General features: G+C 53.0%; 1 protein-coding gene across 6 annotated transcripts in view; it reads right to left on the bottom strand.

The window, feature by feature from the left end:
* The window catches only part of LOC104674099 (tenascin-X), a 69,169-nt gene that overhangs the window by 14,130 nt on the left and 31,869 nt on the right, over nt 1-23,170 (bottom strand). For 4 of the 6 annotated variants that reach the window (XM_030928291.1, XM_030928289.1, XM_030928293.1 and 1 more), the window contains 13 exons: nt 18,961-19,266; nt 17,327-17,635; nt 15,449-15,736; nt 14,875-15,183; nt 14,144-14,458; nt 13,712-14,029; nt 12,976-13,299; nt 10,061-10,357; nt 7,395-7,721; nt 6,655-6,978; nt 2,708-3,040; nt 1,249-1,572; nt 534-857 (listed from right to left, as the gene is read on the bottom strand). In XM_030928291.1, coding sequence (XP_030784151.1) covers nt 534-857; nt 1,249-1,572; nt 2,708-3,040; nt 6,655-6,978; nt 7,395-7,721; nt 10,061-10,357; nt 12,976-13,299; nt 13,712-14,029; nt 14,144-14,458; nt 14,875-15,183; nt 15,449-15,736; nt 17,327-17,635; nt 18,961-19,266 — 4,098 coding nt within the window. The remainder of the gene's footprint in view (nt 1-533; nt 858-1,248; nt 1,573-2,707; nt 3,041-6,654; nt 6,979-7,394; nt 7,722-10,060; nt 10,358-12,975; nt 13,300-13,711; nt 14,030-14,143; nt 14,459-14,874; nt 15,184-15,448; nt 15,737-17,326; nt 17,636-18,960; nt 19,267-23,170) is intronic. The other 2 variants (XM_030928290.1, XM_030928292.1) reach the window with 2 other exon arrangements.

Below are 23,170 nucleotides of genomic sequence, written 5' to 3' on the forward strand. Positions count from 1 at the left end.
TGGCCAGAAGACATTGATACCCTAAAATTACAGTGCCGGGATCAGGGCATGGAATTCTTTGCTGAATGAACAAATTGGTCCACTGGAGGGAAAGGTCTGTTCCTATTCCTGTTCCAGTGGTGGGCTTCCAGAGTGCGCCGTCAACACGCTGCCCCTCACTGCCTTCTGTCTTCCTTCACGGCCCCCAGTCAACTCCACAAAGAAAGCACACTACCAGGAATCAGGGACGCAGAAAAATTCTCTTCAACAGATTTCAAAAGAGGGTCCAATTCCTTTGTCCTGAGGAACTTTGCTACTCAAGGGGGGTGATCATGGGCCAGCAGCATCTGCATCATTTCTTATTGGAAATGCAGAATCTCTGGCCCTAGCCTAAACCTGTTGAATCCCAGTCTGCCTCTTAGCAAGATCCCCAAGCATGGAAACGTGCAAAAGAAGCCCGACGGGTGAGAATATTTTTGTTTTCGTGAAGTTGCAGAGAAAGCAACATCTTCCAAGGCCATCTTCCCCACCCGGCCTCACTCACAAACACTCACCTGTCACACCCACAGCGGACACTGGGCCCACACGCCGCCCCTCATGGAGGCCGTACAGGTGCATCTTGTATTTGCGCCCAGGCTCCAGGCCCCCCACGGTGACCTCGCTCTCCTCGCCCCCAACACGCACCACCTGGGGCCGCCCGTCCCTGTCCTTGTACTGCACGGTGAAGGAGTCGAAGCGGCCCTGGGGGACGGTCCAGGAGAGGCTCAGCGAGTCAGGGGAGGATCCTGTCACTGTCAGCTCCCCCAGGAGCGGCTCCTCAGGGGGCTCCGGGGCCTCCGTGCTGGGTTCTGTGGGGCTGGGGGTCTCTTCCTCTGCAGCTGAGAAAAGGAGATATAGAGAGGATGCCAGGTCCTTGGGTGATGTGCTCAGGTCTTCAGGGGAAAGAGGGAGAAACCACGGCCACTACTGGGTACGTGACATCATTTCAGAAAAGCCCATTCTTGGGGCTGGGGGGTCCTGCTCAGCTGACAGCTAACACACATGACAAGTTCCAGGGTCAGCTGTGGGGGACCTGGGACAACCAGCAGCACGGTAAAACTCCTGATGGCCCCTCCCTGCTCAGGAGGAGCCAGGGGTCAACCTCACAGGAAGGCCCAAGGGGAGCCCCAGCCACAAGCAGGCCTGTCACATTCCCCACCAGTCATCACCAAAGAGCAAGAGGGGGACCCTCCCACAGCTCCCACCCTGTGGCTCCCACTGTTCACTCACCCGTCACCCCGATGACAGACATGGGACCCACGCGCTGGCCACCGTGGAAGCCGTACAGGTTCATCTTGTACTTGTGGTCTGGCTCCAGGCCTGAGATGGTGACCCCGTCCTCATGCCCCGGCACCCGCACCGCCTTGGGCTGCCCGTCCCCATTCCTGTACTGGACCAGGAAGTGGTCAAACTGGCCCTCGGGGACCGTCCAGGACAGGCTGAGGGAATCGGGGGTGGCGTCAGTCACTGTCAGCTCCCCTAGGCGAGGCTTGATGGGGGGCTCAGGGGTCGTGGTGGGCACTGCTTGGGTGGTCTCGGCTTCATCCTCTGGAGCTGGACAGACAGGTATGGGGACAGTGAGGTCCCTGGGTCCTCAGTTCAGCATAGAAAGGATGTGTCACAAAACACAAAGTGCCCGAGAGCAGGACGACGCTGCCCACAGCGCCTCCAGCAAAGCTCTTCTTGCTCTCCTCTCCTGGCCTTTCCTATCCCTCACCCTGACCCCTGCCCTCAGCCCCCACCTCACCCCCACCTCCCAACACCCAGGCCACCTCTCCCTGTCCCTCCAGCACCACCACTCTTCTGAGCACAGCCCCACTCGGCCTCTGCACCCTCGGCCTCCCTGCACTGGGGTCTCCTCGCCATCTTTTGTTCACTGGGCTTCTGTCTTTGCTCCCCAACAAGCTCAGCACACCCCTCCCGAGGCCAGAGCTTGGGGCGTGTTCCTGGACCTGGCCCCTCACCAGCTGCCAGCAGCCTCAGGGCATCTTTACCCTGAATTCCCCGGATACCTTCCTCCCCACCTCCAGTCCCCGGGCCTGGTTTGGGCCACGGTCACCTCTCACCAAGGCCACCAACTGCCTACTGGCCTCCCTGCCTCCAGGCTCCCTGTCACCCCATCCCCATCTTCAGCCCCCACGGATGAGCTTTACACAGGCACAGCTGCTGGGGCCGTCTCAGCACAGACCTGAGCAACCTCATCCCTGGGAGACCCCAGGCCTGGTGAGCGGTCCCCTCCTCTGCTCCCACACTTCAGGATGATCTACTCACCGCAAAGGACACCCCACTCAACCCTCAGTGCTTCCCACACACCATGCTCTTTCTAGCCTCCCGGACTTTGCACCAGCTGTGATGATCTGGCACACTTCACCTCCTCTCTAAAGCTGTCACCAGGCTAAGGCCTGCCTGGCCTCAGGTCATGGCTGTCCCCTAGGTACCCACGGGCAGGGTGGCTTAGGCGTCCCTCTCTGGTCCTGACCTGAGCCCTGGGCCTCCCTATCACATGCTCACCCGCCTTTGCTTCATTTGCTGGATCGCAGCCTGTCTCTCCATGCATGCCTTTCCATAATGTTGATACATTCCTTTCAATGTGAGCCCCATCAAGACAGAAATATGTATAGGAAAATAGTAGAGAAGGGCACATTTTCTAGGGCTGTCTTCCGACCCTGCCCCACCCACACTCACTCACCTGTGATGCCCACGGCAGACACCGGGCCCAGGCGCTGCCCTTCGTGGAGGCCGTACAGGTGCATCTTGTATTTGCGTCCGGGCTCCAGGCCCCCCACGGTGACCTCGCTCTCCTCGCCCCCGACACGCACCACCTGGGGCCGCCCGTCCCTGTCCTTATATTGTACAGTGAAGGAGTCGAAGTGGCCTTGGGGGACGGTCCAGGAGAGGCTCAGCGAGTCAGGGGAGGATCCTGTCACTGTCAGCTCCCCCAGGAGTGGCTCCTCGGGGGGCTCCGGGGCCTCTGTGCCTGGTTCTGTGGGGCTGGGGGTCTCGTCCACATCCTCTTGTGGGGCTGAAAGATTATATAGGGGGGATACAGGGTTTAAGGGTTTAAGGGTTTAAGGGCGACTTGCTTTGCCAGTGCTGTCAACAGAGGTCATGCATCAAATGCGCCCCTCCAGAGCAGGCTGAGGGCTGGGGCAGTTTTGTGTTCGTCATTTAGGCCGGTGAGGTATCCCCGAGCCCCGGGCCTGTACTGCTGGCAGAGCTGCACTGTTGCAAACCTCCAGAAGGCAACTGAGACATAGTGTCAGGAGCCAAAGTAATTCTCATTTCCTTTGACCCAATAATCCCAGTTCTGGGCATCTATCCTAAGCAAATTATTAAAGCAGGAAAAAGTTATAGCATGGAAGAATTCATGATGGGATTATTCATGACAGCAAATGTGTCAGGAACACAAATGACCCGTAGAAGAGGATTAATTCTGTTAGAGCTTTCACCACCACACATCAAACAACCATTGAAACGATGATTAATGCTGGTTGTGTGGCCGCAAGGTGAATGATTACAATGTACTTGTGTACAAAAAAGGAAGAGCCAAGAATTTTATGAACACTGATTGCAACTTTAAAACATGCTCTGCATGCAAAATGCAGAAAGGAAATGTGCACTACACACATTGTTATTAATGCCGCCAGCTGGGGGAGAAAGCAGGACTATGAGATTCTGTTTTTCTGTTTTTCAGGCTTTCCACATAGTGTTGCTATATTATTTTCACTAGAAAAATGTGGGCTACAAAAGAAATTCTGGGCCGGGAGTGGTGGTTCATGCTTGTAATCCTAGCATTTTGGGAGGCCGAGGCGGGTGGATCGCCTGGGGTCGGGAATTCGAGCCCAGCCTGGCCAACGTCATGAAACCCTGTCTCTACTAAACATACAAAAATTAACCAGACGTGGTGGTATGCACCTGTAGTCCCAGCTACTCAGGAGGCTGAGGCAGGAGAATCGCTTGAACCTGGGAGGTAGAGGTTGCAGTGAGCTGAGATCACACCACTGCACTCCAGCCTGGGCAACAGAGTGAGACTCCGTCTCAAAAAAAAAAAAAAAAAAAAAGAAAGAAAGAAATTCTGGGCTACAACAAATAATAATCGAGTGTGGGTTGGGGGTGGGGTAGCAGTACAGATGGAACAGGAGGGGCAGGGGTGGGTCCCTCAGCCTGTCCTCGGGTGTGGGTTGGGGGTGGGGTAGCAGTACAGATGGAACAGGAGGGGCAGGGGTGGGGCCCTCAGCCTGTCCTCGGGTGTGGGCTGGGGGTGGGGTAGCAGTACAGATGGAACAGGAGGGGCAGGGGTGGGGCCCTCAGCCTGTCCTCGGTCGGTTCTGTGCTTCCCCACGGTGGGGGTAGGAATATAAAACTGAACGTGGACCAGAACCGCTTACCCCCAGAGTGTGAATGTTTCTAATGTTCATTTTCCAATCATTTCCCTATTCCCCGTTTCCCAAAACTCAGATGGTCCTCTGAGCACGCATATGGAAACGAGGCCCCCCTCAGGAATCAAGGATGCTGAGTGAGACTGTTTCCTTTGGCTGGCTGGCCTTTGGGAGATGAGTTCGCTCCTCACTTGGTATCATAGAGGTGGCGACCTGCCCTGCAAGAGACCGCCTCTCAGCAGGGCTGATTCTTCCCCATCAGTAGGAATTCTCGAAAAATACTCTAAACCAGGCATAACATCCTGGCTGAGGATGACTTAGAAAAGGCAGCCTGGGCCGGGCGCGGTGGCTCAAGCCTGTAATCCCAGCACTTTGGGAGGCTGAGACGGGCGGATCACGAGGTCAGGAGATCGAGACCATCCTGGCTAACACTGTGAAACCCCGTCTCTACTAAAAAATACAAAAAACTAGCCGGGCGAGGTGGCGGGCGCCTGTAGTCCCAGCTACTCGGGAGGCTGAGGCAGGAGAATGGCGTGAACCTGGGAAGCGGAGCTTGCAGTGAGCTGAGATCCGGCCACTGCACTCCAGCCCGGGTGACAGAGTGAGACTCCGTCTCAAAAAAAAAAAAAAAAAAAAGAAAAGAAAAGGCAGCCTGACTGCATGTTTGGAATTCAATTCACCTCATGATCCCCACCCCTCCAATTTCTTATGGACTAGACATTTTGAACTTTCTCAGAATTCGAAATGAAGTAAGTCTGGCCAGGTGCGGTGGCTCACGCCTGTAATCCCAGCAGTTTGGGAGACCAAGGCGGGCAGATCACCTGAGGTTAGGAGTTTGAGACCAGCCTGACCAACATGGAGAAACGCCATCTCTACTGAAAATACAAAAGTAGCCGGATGTGGTGGCACATGCCTGTAGTCCCAGCTACTCGGGAGGCTGAGACAGGAGAATCCCTTGAACCCAGGAGGCAGAGGTTGCAGTGAGGCGAGATCGGACCATTGCACTCCAGCCTGGGTGACAAGAGCGAAACTTCATCTCAAAAAAAAAAAAGAAGGAAAGAAATGAAATAAGCCGCAAAAGTGATAGGGGAGTAGGACAGATGGAGTGTAAAGAAGGAGAAGACATTATATACTTTCTCTTTTCCCTTCCCCTGATTATAAAAGAAATGTTTGCCATTTAAGAAAAGTTGGACTATGCAGAATAGAATAATACAGAAAAAAAATGTGCTGGAACATTCTATTCTATCTAACAAATCATGCAACCGGTGGGATGTATTTCTTTCCAGTCTTCTTGCCATACTTGTTACTTTCAAATGGTTGTGATTAGCATCTTACAAAAATTTGGGCTCCTTTTTCTTCTTTTTTGAGACTGAGTTTGGCTCTATCAGCCAGGCTGGAGTGCAGTGGTGATCTCGGCTCACTACAACCTCTGCCTCCGAGGTTCAAGTGATTCTTGTGCCTCCACCTCCCAAGTAACTGCGATTACAGGCATGTGCCACCACGCTTGGCTAATTTTTGTAGTTTTAGTAGAGATGGGGTTTCACCATGTTGGCCAGGCTGGTCTGGAACTCCTGACCGCAGGGGATCAGCCCGCCTCGGCCTCCCAAAGTGCTGGGATAACAGGCGTGAGCCACCGTGCCCAGCCTAGGCTCTCTTTTTTCAATGTAACATTATAAAGTAAGGGTCTTATGTTAAAACATTTCAGTGGTGGCATAATAACTCTTTTTATAGATGTTGCCTAAATTATTTAGTCATCCCAACTTGGTTTGACATTGGATTGTTTCTCTTGTGTGCATTTGTGTATGTGGTTGTAAGAATGCTGCGATTAAGATGGAAAGAAAGGAAAATTCTTGTAAGTCAGGCTTGGTGTGCGCCTGACATATTTCACCCTTGGAGGTTATCAGTGTTTGACCATTAGAGGGAGGCCACGCCAAAGTGAACAAGTAAACCACTAGCATGGGCCACAGCCACGGGGCACAGAGCGAGGGCGGGGCACAGCCACGGGCCACAGAGCGAGGGTGGGCCACAGCCACGGGCCACAGAGCGAGGGCGGGACACAGCCATGGGGCACAGAGCGAGGGCGGGACACAGCCACGGGGCAGAGAGCGAGGGCAGGACACAGCCACAGGGCACAGAGTGAGGGCGGGACACAGGAGACAAGTCCTGGACCCCCAGGGCTTGGTGAAAAGGCACAGCAGAAAACCAGGTACCCATGAGGGAAAGGTAGTTCTCCCCTGAGACCCCAAGCACTACTCACCAGTCACGCCCACGGTAGACACCGGGCCCACGCGCCGCCCCTCGTGGAGGCCGTACAGGTGCATCTTGTACTTGTGCCCGGGCTCCAGGCTCCCCACGGTGACCTCGCTCTCCTCGCCCCCGACACGCACCATCTGGGGCCGCCCGTCCCTGTCCTTGTACTGCACGGTGAAGGAGTCGAAGCGGCCCTGGGGGACGGTCCAGGAGAGGCTCAGCGAGTCAGGGGAGGATCCTGTCACTGTCAGCTCCCCCAGGAGCGGCTCCTCGGGGGGCTCCGGGGCCTCCGTGCTGGGTTCTGTGGGGCTGGGGGTCTCTTCCTCTGCAGCTGAGAAAAAGGGACACAGAGAGGATGGTAAGGTCCCTGGGGGATGTGCTCACATCGTGGGGAAAAGGAGGGAGAAGCCAGGGCTGTGACTAGGGGGCTTGAGGTCAGTTCAGGGAGGCCCATTCTTGGGGCTGGGTGGTCCTGCTCAGCTGACAGCTAACACACATGACAAATTCCAGGGTCAGCTGTGAAGGACCTGGCACAGCCACCAGCACAGCAAAACTCCCGATGGCCCCTCCCTGCTCAGGAGCCAGGGGTCAACCACACAAAAAGGTACAACGGGAGCCCCAGCCCCAGCGACAAGCAGGTCTGTGGTGCTGACCAGACCCCTGTCACATTCCCCACCAGTCGTCACCAAAGAGCAAGAGGGTGACCCTCCCACGGCTCCCACCCTGGGGCTCCCATCGTTCACTCACCCGTCACCCTGATGGCAGACACGGGGCCCACGCGCTGGCCACTGTGGAACCCGTACAGGTTCATCTTGTATTTATGGTATGGCTCCAGGCCGGAGATGGTGACCCCGTCCTCATGTCCTGGCACCCGCGTTGTCTTGGGCTGCCCATCCCCATTCTTGTACTGGACCAGGAAGTGGTCAAACTGTCCCTCAGGAACCGTCCAGGAGAGGCTGAGGGAGTCAGGGGTGGCATCTGTCACGGTCAGCTCCCCCAGGCGAGGCTTGATGGGGGGTTCGGGGGTGGGAGATTCTGTCAGGGCTGGGGCCATTTCTTCATCATTTCCTGGGGCTGCATCAGAAAATAGAGAGAATGGGTGGACATGCCCTGGTGGGCCTCCTTTTAGCCAAGAGACTCTGGGATTCTCTTAGACACACCAGGGGCCCACAGCCTGGATGCTGGTGCCCCAAGCTTAGGATCTCATTCTTCTGCTTTGGATGCTCAGTTAACACCACACCTGTGGTGAAGTCATGATGCTCAGGGGCATCCCCGTGATGCTCAGTGTGCATGCCTGGAACCCTCAGGAGCTGCCAAGCAAATTTGTTTTGCAGGACAGAACTGATACTTTATAAGAATACCAACCAGGGCCGGGCGCGGTGGCTCAGGCCTGTAATCCCAGCATTTTGGGAGGTCGAGACGGGCAGATCACGAGGTCAGGAGATCGAGACCATTCTGGCTAACACGGTGAAACCCCGTCTCTACTAAAAATACAAAAACTTAGCCAGGCATGGTGGCGAGCGCCTGTAGTCTCAGCTACTTGAGAAGCTGAGGCGGGAGAATGGCGTGAACCTGGAAGGCGGAGCTTACAGTGAGCCGAGATCGCGCCACTGCACTCCAGCCTGGAGATAGCAAGACTCTGTCTCAAAAAATAATAATTAAAAAAAAAAAAAAAAAAAAAAAGAACAGCAACCAGGGCTGGGCGAGGTAGCTCAGGCCTGTAATCCCAGTACTTTGGGAGGCTGAGGCGGGCAGATCACCTGAGGTCAGGAGCTAGAGACCAGCCTGGCTAACGTAGTGAAATCCTGTCTCTACTAAAAGTACAAATATTAGCCAGGTGTGCTGGTGCATGCCTGTAATCCCAGCTACTCAGAAGGCTGAGGCAGGAGAATTGCTTGGATCCGGGAGGCAGAGATTGCAATGAGCTGAGATCATACCACTGCACTCCAGCCTGAGAGCCTGGGTGACAGAGTGAGACTCCATCTCAAAAAAAAAGAAGAAAAAAAAAAAGAAAGAAAGAAAACAAAGAACACCAACCAAGTATAACAGGCAAGTTGTATCAGGAGGTTCATCCACTTGGGCTTGGATATTCCACCTAATTCTGAGCATTTTTAGAAACCAACTTAGATTTTACAGCTGAGGGTAGAGATGAGACCGCATGAGGGCATCTTTGCAGCTGAGTTGTCTCTGGAGCTGGCAGTAGCTCTGCTAACTTATGGCAGAGAGTGCACCTCCAGTTTTGCCAGCTCTTTTGGCCCGTATGAAATCAACTGCTTTGTTTTCATTGATTTCTTTAATCTTTTCTGCTCTTCATAGGGTTTTATTCTGCCTTCATAGAATTACAAAATCATCACATTTCATTTGTCTGTTCTTTTTGAGAACTGAGTCTTAAGCATCTAGGGGGTAACAGCTATAAGCGCTTCACAAAAGCATCAGAGAGCCGAGTTACAGGGTAATGAAGGGAAAATGCCTTGTTAGGTTGTGCACATGGCCAATATTTGTAATTAAAGTAATAGTATCCATGTTAACAGGATTCAGTGTTGTTTTAAAAGTAAATGGGTATTAATTTGGGGGCTTAGAGAACACATACAATTTTTCCAACGGAAATCAGTGATAATTATGAGAATTTGCCCTAAGGGATTTTCAGGAACTTCCTACTTTCCTCAGAAGGGAAAGACTGCAGTTATCTCTCATTGTGTGTGAGAGCCAAACCACACTCCCACCTATCCTTCAGGACAGGCATGGTTATTCCTTCTTTACAGATGAGGAAAAGGAGGTACAGAGAGGGTTTGTGTGTGTTTTTTGTTTGTTTGTTTGTTTTGTTTTTTTGAGATAGAGTCTCGCTCTGTCACCCAGGCTGGAGTGCAGTGGCTCGATCTTGGCTCACTGCAACCTCTGCCTCCTGGGTTCAAGCCATTCTCCTGCCTTAGCCTCCCAAGTAGATGGGACTACAGGCATGTGTCACCACACCCAGCTAGTTTTTGTATTTTTATTAGAGATGGGGGTTTCACGATGTTGGCCAGGCTGGTCTCGAACTCCTGACCTCAGGTGATCTGCCCCCTTCAGCCTCCCAAAGTGCTGGGATTACAGGCATGAGTCACCATGCCCAGACAGGTTATGTGATTCTCTTGAGGTCACACAGCTCAAATGGGCTGAGGCTATGGTCAACCCCAGGTGTACCTCAGTCTGTGTTATTTTCCTGGTCCCCCACCTCTTTGAGAACCCAAAAAGCCCATGTGTAAAGGGTAGAAGACCTGGGGCAATACCAAAGGCTTGGAGTGAAGGCACCAGCAGAACCATTCCCAGGAGCTTGAGAGGCTCAGGGAAAGTAAAATAAAGCCACCAGATACTGACAATAAAGGGGAAACTGAGTCTAGTTCAGGGCAGGGCCCAGTGCCCTACTGCACACTCACCAGTTAAACCAACAGCAGACACAGGGCCCATGCGCTGGCCACCATGGAAGCCATACAGGTTCATCTTATACTTGTGGTCTGGCTCCAGGCCCGAGATGGTGACCCCGTCCTCGTGTCCCGGCACCCGCACCACCTTGGGCTGCCCGTCCCCATTCTTGTACTGGACCAAGAAATGGTCAAACTGACCCTCGGGGACTGTCCAGGACAGGCTGAGGGAGTCGGAGGTGGTGTCTCTCACTGTCATCTCCCCTAGGCGCGGCTTCACAAGAGGAGCATCAGGGGACTCCTCTTTGGGGGCTGGGAAGAGATAGAAACAGAATCTTTTCTGTTGCTGGAAGGAGCTGTTGAGGCCCCAGCTGCTTGAACTCAGGTCAGAAGGTGGGCCCAGCCTGGGCCTAACTGAAGATCGATTTCTGATTATAATCATTACAGTCTTTTGTGGCTTCCTTATGGTCCCTCAAACATGCCAGGTGGCCTCCTACCGCAGCACTTTTGCAGTGACTGTTCCCTCCACCTAAATGTTCTTTCCCCAGATATCTTCATGGCTTATCCCCACCCTTCCTTTAAGTCTGTTCAAAAGCCACCTTCTTCTGGGCCTTCCCTGACTGCTCTACCCAACATTTCAGTTTTCTCAATTGCAATGTATCCTCCTTCTATAAACCTAATTTCAGCAACGAATTGGAAAACAACAGTTATGAGACACTCGGGAGACTATAGCACTACCTGGATACGTGATATCAAGGCATGATTGTTCATTTATCAAGGTATGCTAATTGTATTGTGGAATTTTATTATTTATTTATTTATTGACACAGAGTCTCGCTCTGTCACCCAGGCCGGAGTGCAGTGGCGCGATCTTGGCTTACTGCAACCTCCACCTCCTGGGTTCAAGCAATTTCTTGCGCCTCAACCCCCCAAGTAGCTGGGACTATAGGCACGTGCCACCACGCTCTGCTTTTTTGTATTTTTTTTTTTTCTTTTTTAGTAGAGATGGGGTTTCACCATGTTGGTCAGGCTGGTCTCAAACTCTTTACCTCAAGTGATCCAACTGCCTTGGCCGCCCAAAGTGCTGGGATCAAGCATGAACCACCTCACCTGGCTGTATTGTGGATTTTTTAAAAATAATTTTTCAGAAAAGAGATATACCTTTAAATATTTAAGGTGATGAAAGGATAGGGTGTCTGTGGTTCGTTTTAAAATATTGCAGTAGTATAACCATACAATGCAATACCGTTTGGCAATAAAAAGCAATGTAGTGACTGAGAGCAGGTGGCTCATGCCTGTTATCCCAGCACTTTGTAAGTAAGGCCCAGGCAGGCGGATTCCTTGAAGCCAGGAGTTTGATATCAGCCTGGGTAATATTGGGAGACCCCATCTCTACAAAAAAATTTTAAAATTTTAAAAATTAGCTGAGTGTGTGGCAAGCACCTGTGGTCCCAGCTACTTGGGGGGCTGAGATGGCTTGAGCCTGGAATTTTGGGGCTGCAGTGAACTATGATCATGCCACTGCACTGTAGCCTGGGCAATAGAGTGAGAATTTGTCTTAAAAAAAAATCAATCAGTCAATCAATCAATAGCAATGTAGTAAATGTAGTACTTCTACATGCTACATTGATGAACCTCAAAAACATTATGCTCAGTGAAAGAAGCCAGACACAAAAGGATACATATTGTGTGATTCCATTTATACGAAATGTCCTGAAAAAGCAATCTACAGAGAAAAAATTAGATTAGTTTATAAACTAGGGCTGAGATAGGAATGGGTCTGGACCCAAGATTTCTTTTGGGGGTGATGGAAAAGTTCTAAAATTAGATTGTGATGATGGCTGCACAAGTAGGTAAAGATACTAAAATCAGTAAGCTGTACACTTAAAACAAGTGTATTTTATGCCACATGAATTATATCTCAATGAAGGTGTTAATAAAGAAAACATTCAGGCCAGGTGTGGTGGCTCACACCTGGAATCCCATTACTTTGGCTGAGGTAGGAGGATCACTTGAGCCCAGGAGTTCGAGACTGGCCTGGGTAACATGGCTAAACCCTGTCTCTACAGAAAACACAAAAAATTAGCTGGGCATGATGGAGTGCGCTTGTAGTCCCAGCTATTTGGGAGGCTGAAGTGGGAGGATCCCTTAAGCCCAGGAGGTTGAGGCTGCAGTGCAGTGAATTGTCACTGTGCCAGTAGACTCCAGCCTAGGTGACAGAGTGAGACCTTGTCAAAAGAAAGGAAGAAAGAAGGAAAGAAGGAGAGAGAGAGACAGAGAGAGAGAGAGAAAGAGAGAGAAAGAGAGAAAGAAAAAGAGAGAGAGAGAGAAAGAAAGAAAAAGAAGAAAGAAGAAAGAAAGAAAGAAAGAAAGAAAGAAAGAAAGAAAGAAAGAAAGAAAGAAAGAAAGAAAGAAAGAAAGAAAGAAAGAAGGAAAGAAAGAACATTCTAGTGATTCTAGTGGAGGAAATCAATGGAGCAGAGATGAGTCAGACTGGCCAGAAGTTGATATTTGATTGAAGGAGGGTGGCAGGGTGATGGGTACCTGAGGTCTTTGTACTATTCTTTCTATTTATACATTTGAAATTTTATTTAACAAATACTTATTAATTTAATTAATTTGTATTTCAAAAATGTGTTCCAATCTCACAAAAAGAGTTCTCTATAGAGTTCCGAGGAAAAGCAGAGAGCCACAAACCAGCCCGTGAATCACCTCCCGAGAGGCCTGTCCCCGGGAGCCTCTCCCACATGGCTCTGACACTTCTCCTGGATTTGCTCTCTCTGTCCCCAGATCACACCCATCCTGAGGCTTTAGCGAACAGGGTGCATTATAGGTTTGAGGTCTTGGGATCCTGGGTCCCTAGTGGAAGAGATGCTGGAGGCTGCACTTTCCTAAGACCCAACCCAGAGGGCTCTGCAGTGCACACTCACCCGTGACGCCCACAGCGGACACCGGGCCCACACGCCGCCCCTCGTGGAGGCCGTACAGGTGCATCTTGTACTTGTGCCCGGGCTCCAGGCCCCCTACAGTGACCTCGCTCTCCTCGCCCCCAACACGCACCACCTGGGGCCGCCCATCCCTGTCCTTGTACTGCATGGTGAAGGAGTCGAAGCGGCCCTGGGGGACGGTCCAGGAGAGGCTCAGCGAGTCAGGGGAGGATCCTGTCACTGTCAGCTCCTCCAGGAGCGGCTCTTCGGGGGGCTCCGGGGCCTCTGTGCTGGGTTCTGTGGGGCTGGGGTTCTCTTCCTCTGCAGCTGAGAAAAAAAGGACACAGAGAGAGTGAGGCAGGGTCCCTGGGGGATGTCCTTGGGACTTGGGGAAAAGGAGAGAGAAGCCAAGGTTATGACTGGGGGACCTGAGGTCATTTCAGAGAAGCCCATTCTTGGGGCTGGGTGGTCCTGATCAGCTGACACATGACAAGTTCCAGGGTCAACTGTGGGGGACCTGGGACAGCCACCAGCACAGCAAAGCTCCCGACGGCCCCTCTCCGCTCAGGAGGAGACAGGGGTCAACCTCACAGGAAGGCCCAAGGGGAGCCCCAGCCCCAGCCACAAGCAAGTCTATGGTGCCGACCAGACCCCTGTCACATTCCCCACCAGTCATCACCAAAGAGCAAGAGGTGGCCCTCCCATAGCTCCCACCCTGTGGCTCCCACTGTCCACTCACCCGTCACCCCGATGGCAGACACAGGGCCCATGCGCTGGCCACTGTGGAAACCGTACAGGTTCATCTTGTATTTGTGGTCTGGCTCCAGGCCCGAGATGGTGACCCCATCCTCATGCCCTGGCACCCGCACCGCCTTGGGCCGCCCGTCTCCGTTCCTGTACTGGACCAGGAAGTGGTCAAATTGGCCCCCAGGAACTGTCCAGGACAGGCTGAGGGAGTCGGGGGTGGCGTCTGTCACGGTCAGCTCCCCCAGGTGAGGCGTGATGGGGGGCTCGGGGGTTGCGGTGGGAGGTTCCGAAGGCTCCTCCTCCTCCGGGACTGGACAGAGACATGGAAAGAGAGGACTGAGGTGGGCAGAGTATCTACGGGACTCTGCTCTCCTCTGGACTCTCCCAGCCATCTGAAAGGAGGCACAGTGGGCAGAGTTCTCACCTGTCAGGGCCTCGACATGGACAGGACCCACATGTTTCCCATCGCGGAAACCATACAGGGTCACCAGGTATCTGTGGTCAGATTCCAGGCCAGAGAGGGTGATGTCATTCTGGTCGCCTCCTGTACGGACCGTTTGGAGTTGCCCTTCTCTATCTGTGTACTGGATTTCGAAGGAGTCAAATTCTCCCTCAGTCACCATCCAGGAGAGATGCAGGGTGTGCGGCGTGGCCTCCTCCACTGTCAGCTCCCCGAGGAGAGGCTCAGGCGCTGGAGGGGTTGGGGCCGTAGTCTCATTTTCCGTGTCTTCCCTGCGGGCTGGTTCACAGAGACAGGTAGAGACAGATGGCTGGTCTGTTGCTGCACCCAGACTCTCAGGAGAAGTGAGGGAGGAGAGGGAGTGAGGGCAAGCAATCAACAATCGAAAGACCAGCTTTTGCTGCACGTGGGTGAATTTCAAAAGCATTGTGCTAAGTGCAATAAACAAAACACAAGAGACTGCGTATTGTGATTCCATTATACGGAAAGCCAAAATGCTGTCTCCAGAATGACTGAAAGCAGACAGTGGTTGCTGGAGGCTGGGGCTGGGGCAATGGACTCTAAAGCGGCACAGGGAAACTTTCTGGATCAATGGAAATGATATAAAATGGGAAGTTCAGAGATCTTATGGCTCAGTCAGACTTGGAGAGCCAGGCAGGAAGGAGGCACAGGTGCTCCAGCTGCTGCACACTCACCAGTTATGGCGACGGCCGAGATGGGGCCCACACGCTTGCCACTGTGCAGGCCGTAGAGCAGCAGCTTGTACCTGTGGGCGGGGTCCAGGCCCGGCACACTGACCTCCCTGAGGCTGCCCTCCACGGGCACCACCTGGGGCTGCCCATCCCTGTCCTTGTACTGGACCACAAAGGAGTCAAATTGGCCCTCAGGGACTGTCCAGGAGAGGCCCACGGAGTTCTGGGTCACGCTGGTCACCTGCAGCTCCTCCCCCAGACGGGGTTTTGGGGGACGTTTTGTTCCAGTATCGTCCATAGCACTCCGGGCCTCTGAGATGGAGACACGGAGAGGAAACGGCTGAGCTGTTTCTGGAAGCCTGGGTGACCTCGAAGGGCAGGATCGAGAGGTCTGGAGACAGGGCTTTGCGTGGCTGAGTCCTGCTGGGCTGTGCTAGGGGCTTGTGCAGGGACGTGGGGAGCTGGATCTGAGCCGAGTGGCTGGGGCCAAATAATGGTAATGGCAGCCACCACAAGTGATCATCTGCCGCTTGGCCTGAGGGGAGCAGGGCAGGGACCTGCAGGGAATGCCCCTCACCCGTGGTGCCGTCGGCAGTGAGGGGGCCATGGCGCTTCTTGCCCAGGAGGCCATAGAGGAGGAATCTGTACTTGCGGCCGGCGTCCAGAGGGGTGACGGTGACAGAGCGCTCGTGGCCCTCCACGGGCACCACCTGGGGCCCTTCTTTGTCCTTGAACTGGACCACAAAAGAGTCGAACTGGCCCTCAGGGACTGTCCAGGAGAGGTGCAGTGAGTCTGGGGTGGGGTCTGTCACCCACAGCTCCCCAAGGCGAGGTGGGGCCCCTGGGCTGGCGTCACCTCGGGCAACTGATGGAGAGGAAAGGTTCTTGTGTTTATTTTTTCCACAACGACTCCTTGACTGCCTCCCTCTGGGGCTGGAAAAACCCAGAACTGCCCAAATGCTCAGTGCTTCCCCAAAATATTTCCATCACCTCCCATCCTCATCACCGTCTCCATCGGTCCACGCCTCTCTCCCCTTGACCCAAGTTGGGAGGGTCACCTGTCCTGAGTCACCTCTGGGAAAAGAGATTCCCTAGCTCCCTGCCTCATCTTACTCCCCTTTCTGTCCAGCCTCTTTCCACCTCTCACAGACTGCTTCCCCAGCAGGGTGCAGCTTCTTGCAGACTGGGTCTCTATCTCCTCTTACCCAGGAGCACATGACTTGGCTGGCCCCTGAGGAAAGGAGTGATTTGGCCAGCCCCGAGGAGCACAGGATCCCTGATGGGGGCAGACAGCAGGTGGGGGAGGCAGGATGATATGACACAGGTAGCTCTCACTCCTTCTCCATTCCCTTTCTTACTCTCACTGGCTGGCCTGGGAGAACTAAGGCTCCCATGGGACCTGGTGAAGAAGCGTGGGCTGCCTGTGAGAATGTTGAGGGGGATGAAGCTGGGGAGCTCAGGCAGGGAAGGGATCTAGTGTCTGCCTGAGGAGCCATCCCAGGGCTTGAGAAGGAGCTGGCCTGCTGCCTTCCTGGATGGTGAGGATGCTGACGACATTGTTATTTCAAGTTTTCTGGCAACAGGGAGCCCCCAGGGGCAGGGGAGGGCCTGGACTGAACCCTCCGAAAGGGGCACAGCTGGGCTGGGCTCCTCTGGTTCCCAATTTCTGAGGCTCCAGAAGGAGGGCAGAGAAGGAAGGACAGCCTCTGTAGGAGGCACATATGGGCCCAGACAGGCCTGAGCTAGGAGGGTGAGAACCTGGGTGAGAGTCATAGGGGAGACAGCAAAGACTCTCAGGAGGTAATGGATTCGCAAGGCAGGAAGGGCTCCTGGCTCTCCTCACCCCTTCTCCCAGCACCCCCAGGCTCCCACATCCACCCTGCAGCAAGAGGCCTGCAGGGGCTTCCCTCATCCAACACAACAAAAGTAGAAATTACAAGAAGAAAGGCAGAGTCAGCAGCGGAGAGCAGACCCAGGAACTGGACCCAGTCTCCTGGTCCTCATCTGCTCTGTGGCTTTTCTTTCTTTCTTTCTTTTTTTTTCTTGGTCTTTTTTGAGACAGAGTCTTGTTCTATCACCTAGGCTGGAGTGCAGTGGCGCGATCTTGGTTCACTGTAGCCTCCACCTCCCGAGTTCAAGTGATTCTTGTGTCTCAGACTCCCGAGTAGCTGGAATTACTAGCGCCCGTCACCATACCCAGCTAATTTTTGTCTTTTTAGTAGAGACAGGGTTTTGCCATGTTGGCCAGGCTGGTCTCAAACTCCTGACCTTAAGGGATCCACCTGCCTTGACCTCCCAAAGTGCTGGGATTATAGGCATGAGTCACCATACTAGCACCAGGTGGCTTTTCAAATGAGACAGAGCAGGTGGACAAAGGCAAGACTCAGTAGAGGGAGTGAAGAGAAGGGTGGGAAGGCTGTGGCCTCAGGCTCAGCTGTGGGGGGGCCCCTCTCACCCGTCTTTGCCTCCACAGAGACTGGGCTGCGTCGTTTCCCGTCCTGGATCCCAAAGAGCAGGAACTTGTACTTGCGGGAGGGTTCCAAGCCAGGGACGGTGACCTCCCGCTGGTCTGCAGCCACAGGCACCACCTGGGGCTGCCCGTCCCTGTCCTTGTACTGAACCACAAAGGAGTCGAATTCACCCTCAGGGACTGTCCACGAGAGGCCCACAGAGTCAGGGGTTACATCCGTCACTGTCAGCTCCCCTAGGCGTGGCTCCAGGGGAGGCTCGGAGGCCTCCGTGGCTGGGGCTGGTGGGAGGGGAGCTGGGATTTGGGAAGACAAAGAACATGGTTGAGATCTCTGAGGGGAGAACCCCTGGGTTTTGAGGGCCTCAAGGGGGCTGTGAACTGAGATGGGGAATAGTTACACCTTTATTTCCAGACCTCTAACTGGAATGCCGCATTTCTTTCAAAAACTAATATAGAAAACCAACCAGAGTAGAATTATTGTGACTTTGTTACCAATATAAACCACAGATGTTTTCATGTCACCTTAGAGTTATTGCAGAAACTTTAAAATACCTTTTATATCTATCACTGCTTCTAAATTTTGTAGTTTAGTAAACACGCCACCAAGTCCTGTTATTTAATGAGCTAGTCAATAAGTTCAAGTATTACTAAATCATAAATTTGGATTTTTAAGAAATATTTTGGGCCAGGTGCAGTGGCTCACGCCTGGCAGTTTGGGAGGCCGAGGTGGGCAGATCACCTGAGGTCAGGAGTTTGAGACCAGCCTGGCCGACATGGTGAAATCCTGTCTCTACTAAAAATACAAAAAATTAGCTGGGTGTGGTGGTGCGTGCCTGTAATCCCAGTTACTTGGGAGGCTGAGGCAGGAGAATTGCTTGAACCCGGGAAGTGGAGGTTGCAGTGAGTCAAGATTGCGCCATTGCACTCCAGCCTGGGTGACAAGAGCGAAACTCCATCTCAAAAATAAAAAAGAAATATTTTGATAACTGTCTATGAATATAATTTGTTTCCTTTGTAATCCTATACATCTTATTTTACAGATTTAAAAACATTGCCTTGAGGTGGGGTAGGGGTTTCACCAGATGCCACAGCACAAAAGTTGTGGAGAACCTGTGCCCAGGAAACCATGAGGGGCAGGAAGGAACCTGGAGCAAGAGCAAGGGCGGGCTCCTGGAGAGATGAAAACTCGCGTGGGCCAGGATGGAACGCAGTGCAGGCGGGTGGCAGAGGACTCCTGAGAAGGGACTCAGGATATGCAGCACTTCGCCTCAACAAAAAAGGGCAGAAGCGGGAGGTGGCAGCTGTGTCCAAGTCACAGCAGGGTTGTAAAGAGAAGGGGTGGAAACAGCTATGGGCAGTTGGAGAGGGGGAGAGAAAGTCTGTGGTTGGATTTAGGCCACATTCCCCTAGGTGGGGGGCAGAGTGGAGGTGGGGAAGGAGCTGGAGGGCTGAGAAGGTTCCAGCCCTGGGAGGAGTAAAGGGGTCAGGGAACAGAAAGACTGGCAGGGTCCAGCCCCTCAGTGAGGGTGCAGTGGTACCAAGGCAGGGCTGGGAGAAGGACCATGGAGTGGGGAGCTCTGGATAACCAGAGATGGGGACTGAGTCCCCCCATTACTCACCCGTCATGGTGACCACAGACAGGGGGCCCACGCGTTGCCCATCATGTAGTCCATACATGTTCATCTTGTATTTTCTCTCAGGCTCCAGGTTGTAGATCGTGACCTCCCGCTGGTCTGCAGCCACCGGCACCGCCTGAGGCTGCCCATCCTTGTCTTTGTACTGGACCATGAAGGAGTCAAACTGGCCCTCAGGGACCGTCCAGGAGAGGCCCACGGAGTTGGGGGTCACGTCTGTCACTGTCAGCTCTCCTAGGCGTGGCTCCAGAGGGGGCTTGGTGGCTGGAGGGGTCTCTTCTTGTTGTGGGGCTGGGACAGAGATGGTAGGCGGCTGTTAGTAAAGAACCCCCTTTTCTTAAAGTAATGATGTCTAGTCATTTTTTATTTTTATTATTTTTTTGAGATGGAGTCTCACTGTCACCCAAAGCAGTGGGCGACCTCGGCTCACTGCAGCCTCTGCCTCCCCGGTTCAAGCGATCCTCCTGCCTCAGCCTCCCAAGTAGCTAGGACTACAGGTGTGCGCCACCATGCCTGGTTAATTTTGTGCGTGTGTGTGTGTACTTTTAGTGGAGACAGGGTTTTGCCATGTTGGCCAGGCTGGTCTCAAACTCCTGACCTCAGGTGATCCACCTGCCTCATCCACCAAAGTGCTGGGATTACAGGTGTGAGCCACCACACCCAGTGATGTCTGTTGCATTTGTGGAAACTGCAAGATGGTTTTGATGTAAAAGTGCATTGATCTGAACATCTGTCTGGCCAACAATCCTTCACTAGGTCCCTGCCTGGTGTCTGAGGCTACACTTGTTGGGGGAGAAGAGTGTCAGCTGTCACTGACACCCTGGGAAAGTGCTGAAATTCCATCTATATGCCAGTGACTCCAGATTTATACCCTCTGTCCAGACCTCCCCTGAATCCCAGACTAGTGTTTGTGCAGTGTCTTCCTTGGAGGCCTACTTGTGTGTCAAACTCAACAAGTGCAAAACTGAGCCTCCAAGCTTCCCGACACCTGCTCCAGCCACAGCCTCCCCACCTCAGTAAGATTACAACTTTTTTTTTTTTTTTTTTTTTTTTTTTTTTGAGACAGAGTTTCGCTCTTGTTGCTCAGGCTGGAGTGCAATGGTGTGCTCGTAGGTCATCGCAACCTCCGCCTCCCGGATTCAAGCGATTCTCCTGCCTCAGCCTCCCGAGTAGCTGGGATTACAGGCATATGCCACCATGTCCGGCTAGTTTTGTATTTTCAGTAGAGATGGGGTTTCTCCATGTCAGTCAGGTTGGTCTCGAACTCCCGACCTCAGATGATCCGCCCGCCTCAGCCTCCCAAAGTGCTGAGATTACAGGCGTGAGCCTCCACACCCAGCCAAGATTACAACTTCATTCTTCCAGCTGCTCAGATCAAAACCCCCGGAGTCATCCCCGAATCCTCTCTTACACTCCACATCCGCCCTGTGGGTACATCCTGTTGTCACTACCTTCAGAATCTGACCCCTCCTTGCCACCTCCAAGCATCACCGTCTCCTCCTGGATTATCACAACGTTCTCCCAGGTCACCACCTTCTGCCCTCACCCCTCTTTGGTCTGTTGGGTCTGCAGCCAGAAGAATCCTGTTAACACATTAGCCAGAGCTGGTTCCCGCAGTGGCTTCTACCTCACTCAGGGTGAAATCCAAGTCCTGCAGTGGCCTCTAAGGTCCCGTATTCATCTCTTAGTTCATTCCCTATTGCCTGCCCTCCTCCAACTCCACCCCAAAACACACTGCATTCCTCACTGTCTGCAGACATCTGGGGCTGCTTTCCGCCTGCCAGTCTCTGCATTTGTTCTTCCTTCTGTCTGGGACACTCTTTCCCCAAATACCTAGGTGGCCGTTCTCTCATCTCCTTCAGGGTTTTCCTCAGACACTGCCCTCTCTGCGAGGCCCTTGTTGTCCCCCTACTAGGTTCTGCTTTTCTCCACCACTGATCACTGTCACATCTGGTGCCACTGACATATTTGTGCAATTTGTTACCTGTCCCCCTCCACTAGAATGTGACCCCTCAGGCAGGAGCTTTGCTTAATTCACTGCTGTGTCCCAGTGCCTGGCACAGAGTAGGCACTCCACAAATGTCTGTAAAATAGTGAGTGGTCTGCAGGTCTGGGCTCAGGACCTGCAGATCCCCACCACTCCCGCATGAGGAAGCACTCATTAGCCAGTGAACTAGAGGGTGGTCCCAAGAGGCAAAATGGCGAGAAGGTGACTGGATGGGTGGGGCTCCTAAGAACTTGCTTCTCTGGCTTCCTTGGGAGGACAAGACAAGGCTCCAGGCAAGTGACACCTGCTTAAAACAGGCTGGTGACCAGGCCTCAGGAAGACAGAAAAGAGTCAGGCAGGGGAGGGCCAGTGTGGAGGCAGCTGAGGTGGTGGGAGGGAGCAGAGTGACCACCATGTATTGAACATCTGCTATTTACAGGTACCAGGCTGGGCATTTTCTCTCATTTCATTTGCCTTCTAACCTTACTTGTTCCCGCAGCACCCATTCCCTGCTCCTTTTTGCCCTCTTTGCACTTCTTTCCATGAGGGAATGAAAATGTCCTTCACCATCAAGCTTTATTGCTGGTGGTTTGGATTAATTGGAAAGGTGCAATTATAACGATTCATGACTCTGGCAGTCCCCATGCTGCATGTGGGACAGTCCTTTTCCAATTTAGAAGTGTGTCTAATGAGCTCCACACACCTCTCCCCCTGACAACTACATTGTGTATCTGCCAGGCACAGCCTCCAGCTTGGCGGACTCCAGCTGCTTCGTCCCTTTGCTGCTCTGAAAATGTGCATTGGTGCCCATTTCTTTCCTAAAGGGCCTCATCTATTTTATCCAGGACGTGTAAAATACATGTTTCAAAATATCCAGCATTAGAACATGGGTATACAGGGACTCCCTCGCGGGAAGGTCTGAGCAAAAGACGAATGAGCTGAGAAGATGCCAGACATGTCACATCACCACCTCTAACTGTGACAACAAGCTGGGCGGCGCTTACTCCCCCCGAATATGAGGAAGCTGAGGTTCCAGGAGAGGAGGTAAGGTTTTCAAGATCACACAGCTGGCTGGGCCCGCTGCCTCACACCTGTAATCCCAGCACTTTGGGAGGCTGAGGTGGGTGGATCACCTGAGGTCAGAAGTTCGAGACCAGCCTGGCTAACACGGTGAAACCCTGTCTCTACTAAAAATACAAAAATTAGCCGGGTGTGGTGGCGCATGCCTGTAAGCCCAGCTACTTGGGGGGCTGAGGCAGGAGGACTGCTTGAATCTGGGAACCAGAGGTTGCAGTGAGCCGAGATCACACCACTGCACTCCAGCCTGGGTGATAAAGCAAGACTCTGTCTAAAAAAAAAAAAAAATCACTCAGCTGAGAATAGAGGAAGACAGGAAGGAACTCAGTTTGTCAGATTCCCAAACTCCATTTATCTCTACTGCACCGCCTCAGTCAGTGCCTGGTGGAGCCAATCCTTACTCCAGGGACCAGGCACAGGGCCTCACAGAGCCCAGTGTGGGTCCCTGGGACAGAAGGGCAGAGGGAGGGTCACTCCAGGAGCAGCCTTGGCAGCATGTCTGGGTCTGGCACCAGCCTCCACCATACAACCTCAGGCCCCAAGGAGAGTCACTCAGGGTGGTTTTGTTCTCTCCCTCTTCTCAGGGCTGACTGAGGCAAAGAAAATAAATTGAGGGTGGAAGGTTCTGGAAATGAAATCAACCAAGTCATGATGAGGCTGAGCTTGGTGGAATTATAGAAACCATGATCTGGAAAACTATCTATTTCTCTACTTTTAATTTTTTAATCTTTCCCCTTACAGTAAAAGTTATTTTTGAGAAAGGTATGTCTTTGTTTCTGTGAGCAAAGGGAAAAAAAGAGATTCCCCTCACTGTGACCAAACCGGGCAGGTCAGCCCGAGGGTCCCAGAGGCACTGCTGCCCACTCAGCCTCTTGGGCTCTGGCCCTGGAGAGGAGGTGCCCAGACTGGGCCTGTGTGGCGATGGATGTGGCCCTGTAACCAGGCCTGAGAGAGAGGGTGGAAGGGATGTTCTTCTTTGCTGTAAAGTCACTCACTGGATGAGTAGTAAAGAAAGACTTGTGGCCGGGTGCGGTGGCTCACGCCTATAATCCCAACACTTTGGGAGGCCAAGGCAGGTGGATCACTTGAGGTCAGGAGTTTGAGACCAGCCTGGCTGACATGGTAAAACGC

The sequence above is a fragment of the Rhinopithecus roxellana genome, chromosome 4, assembly GCF_007565055.1.
Source record: "Rhinopithecus roxellana isolate Shanxi Qingling chromosome 4, ASM756505v1, whole genome shotgun sequence".
In the NCBI taxonomy this organism is placed as follows: Eukaryota; Metazoa; Chordata; class Mammalia; order Primates; family Cercopithecidae; genus Rhinopithecus; species Rhinopithecus roxellana.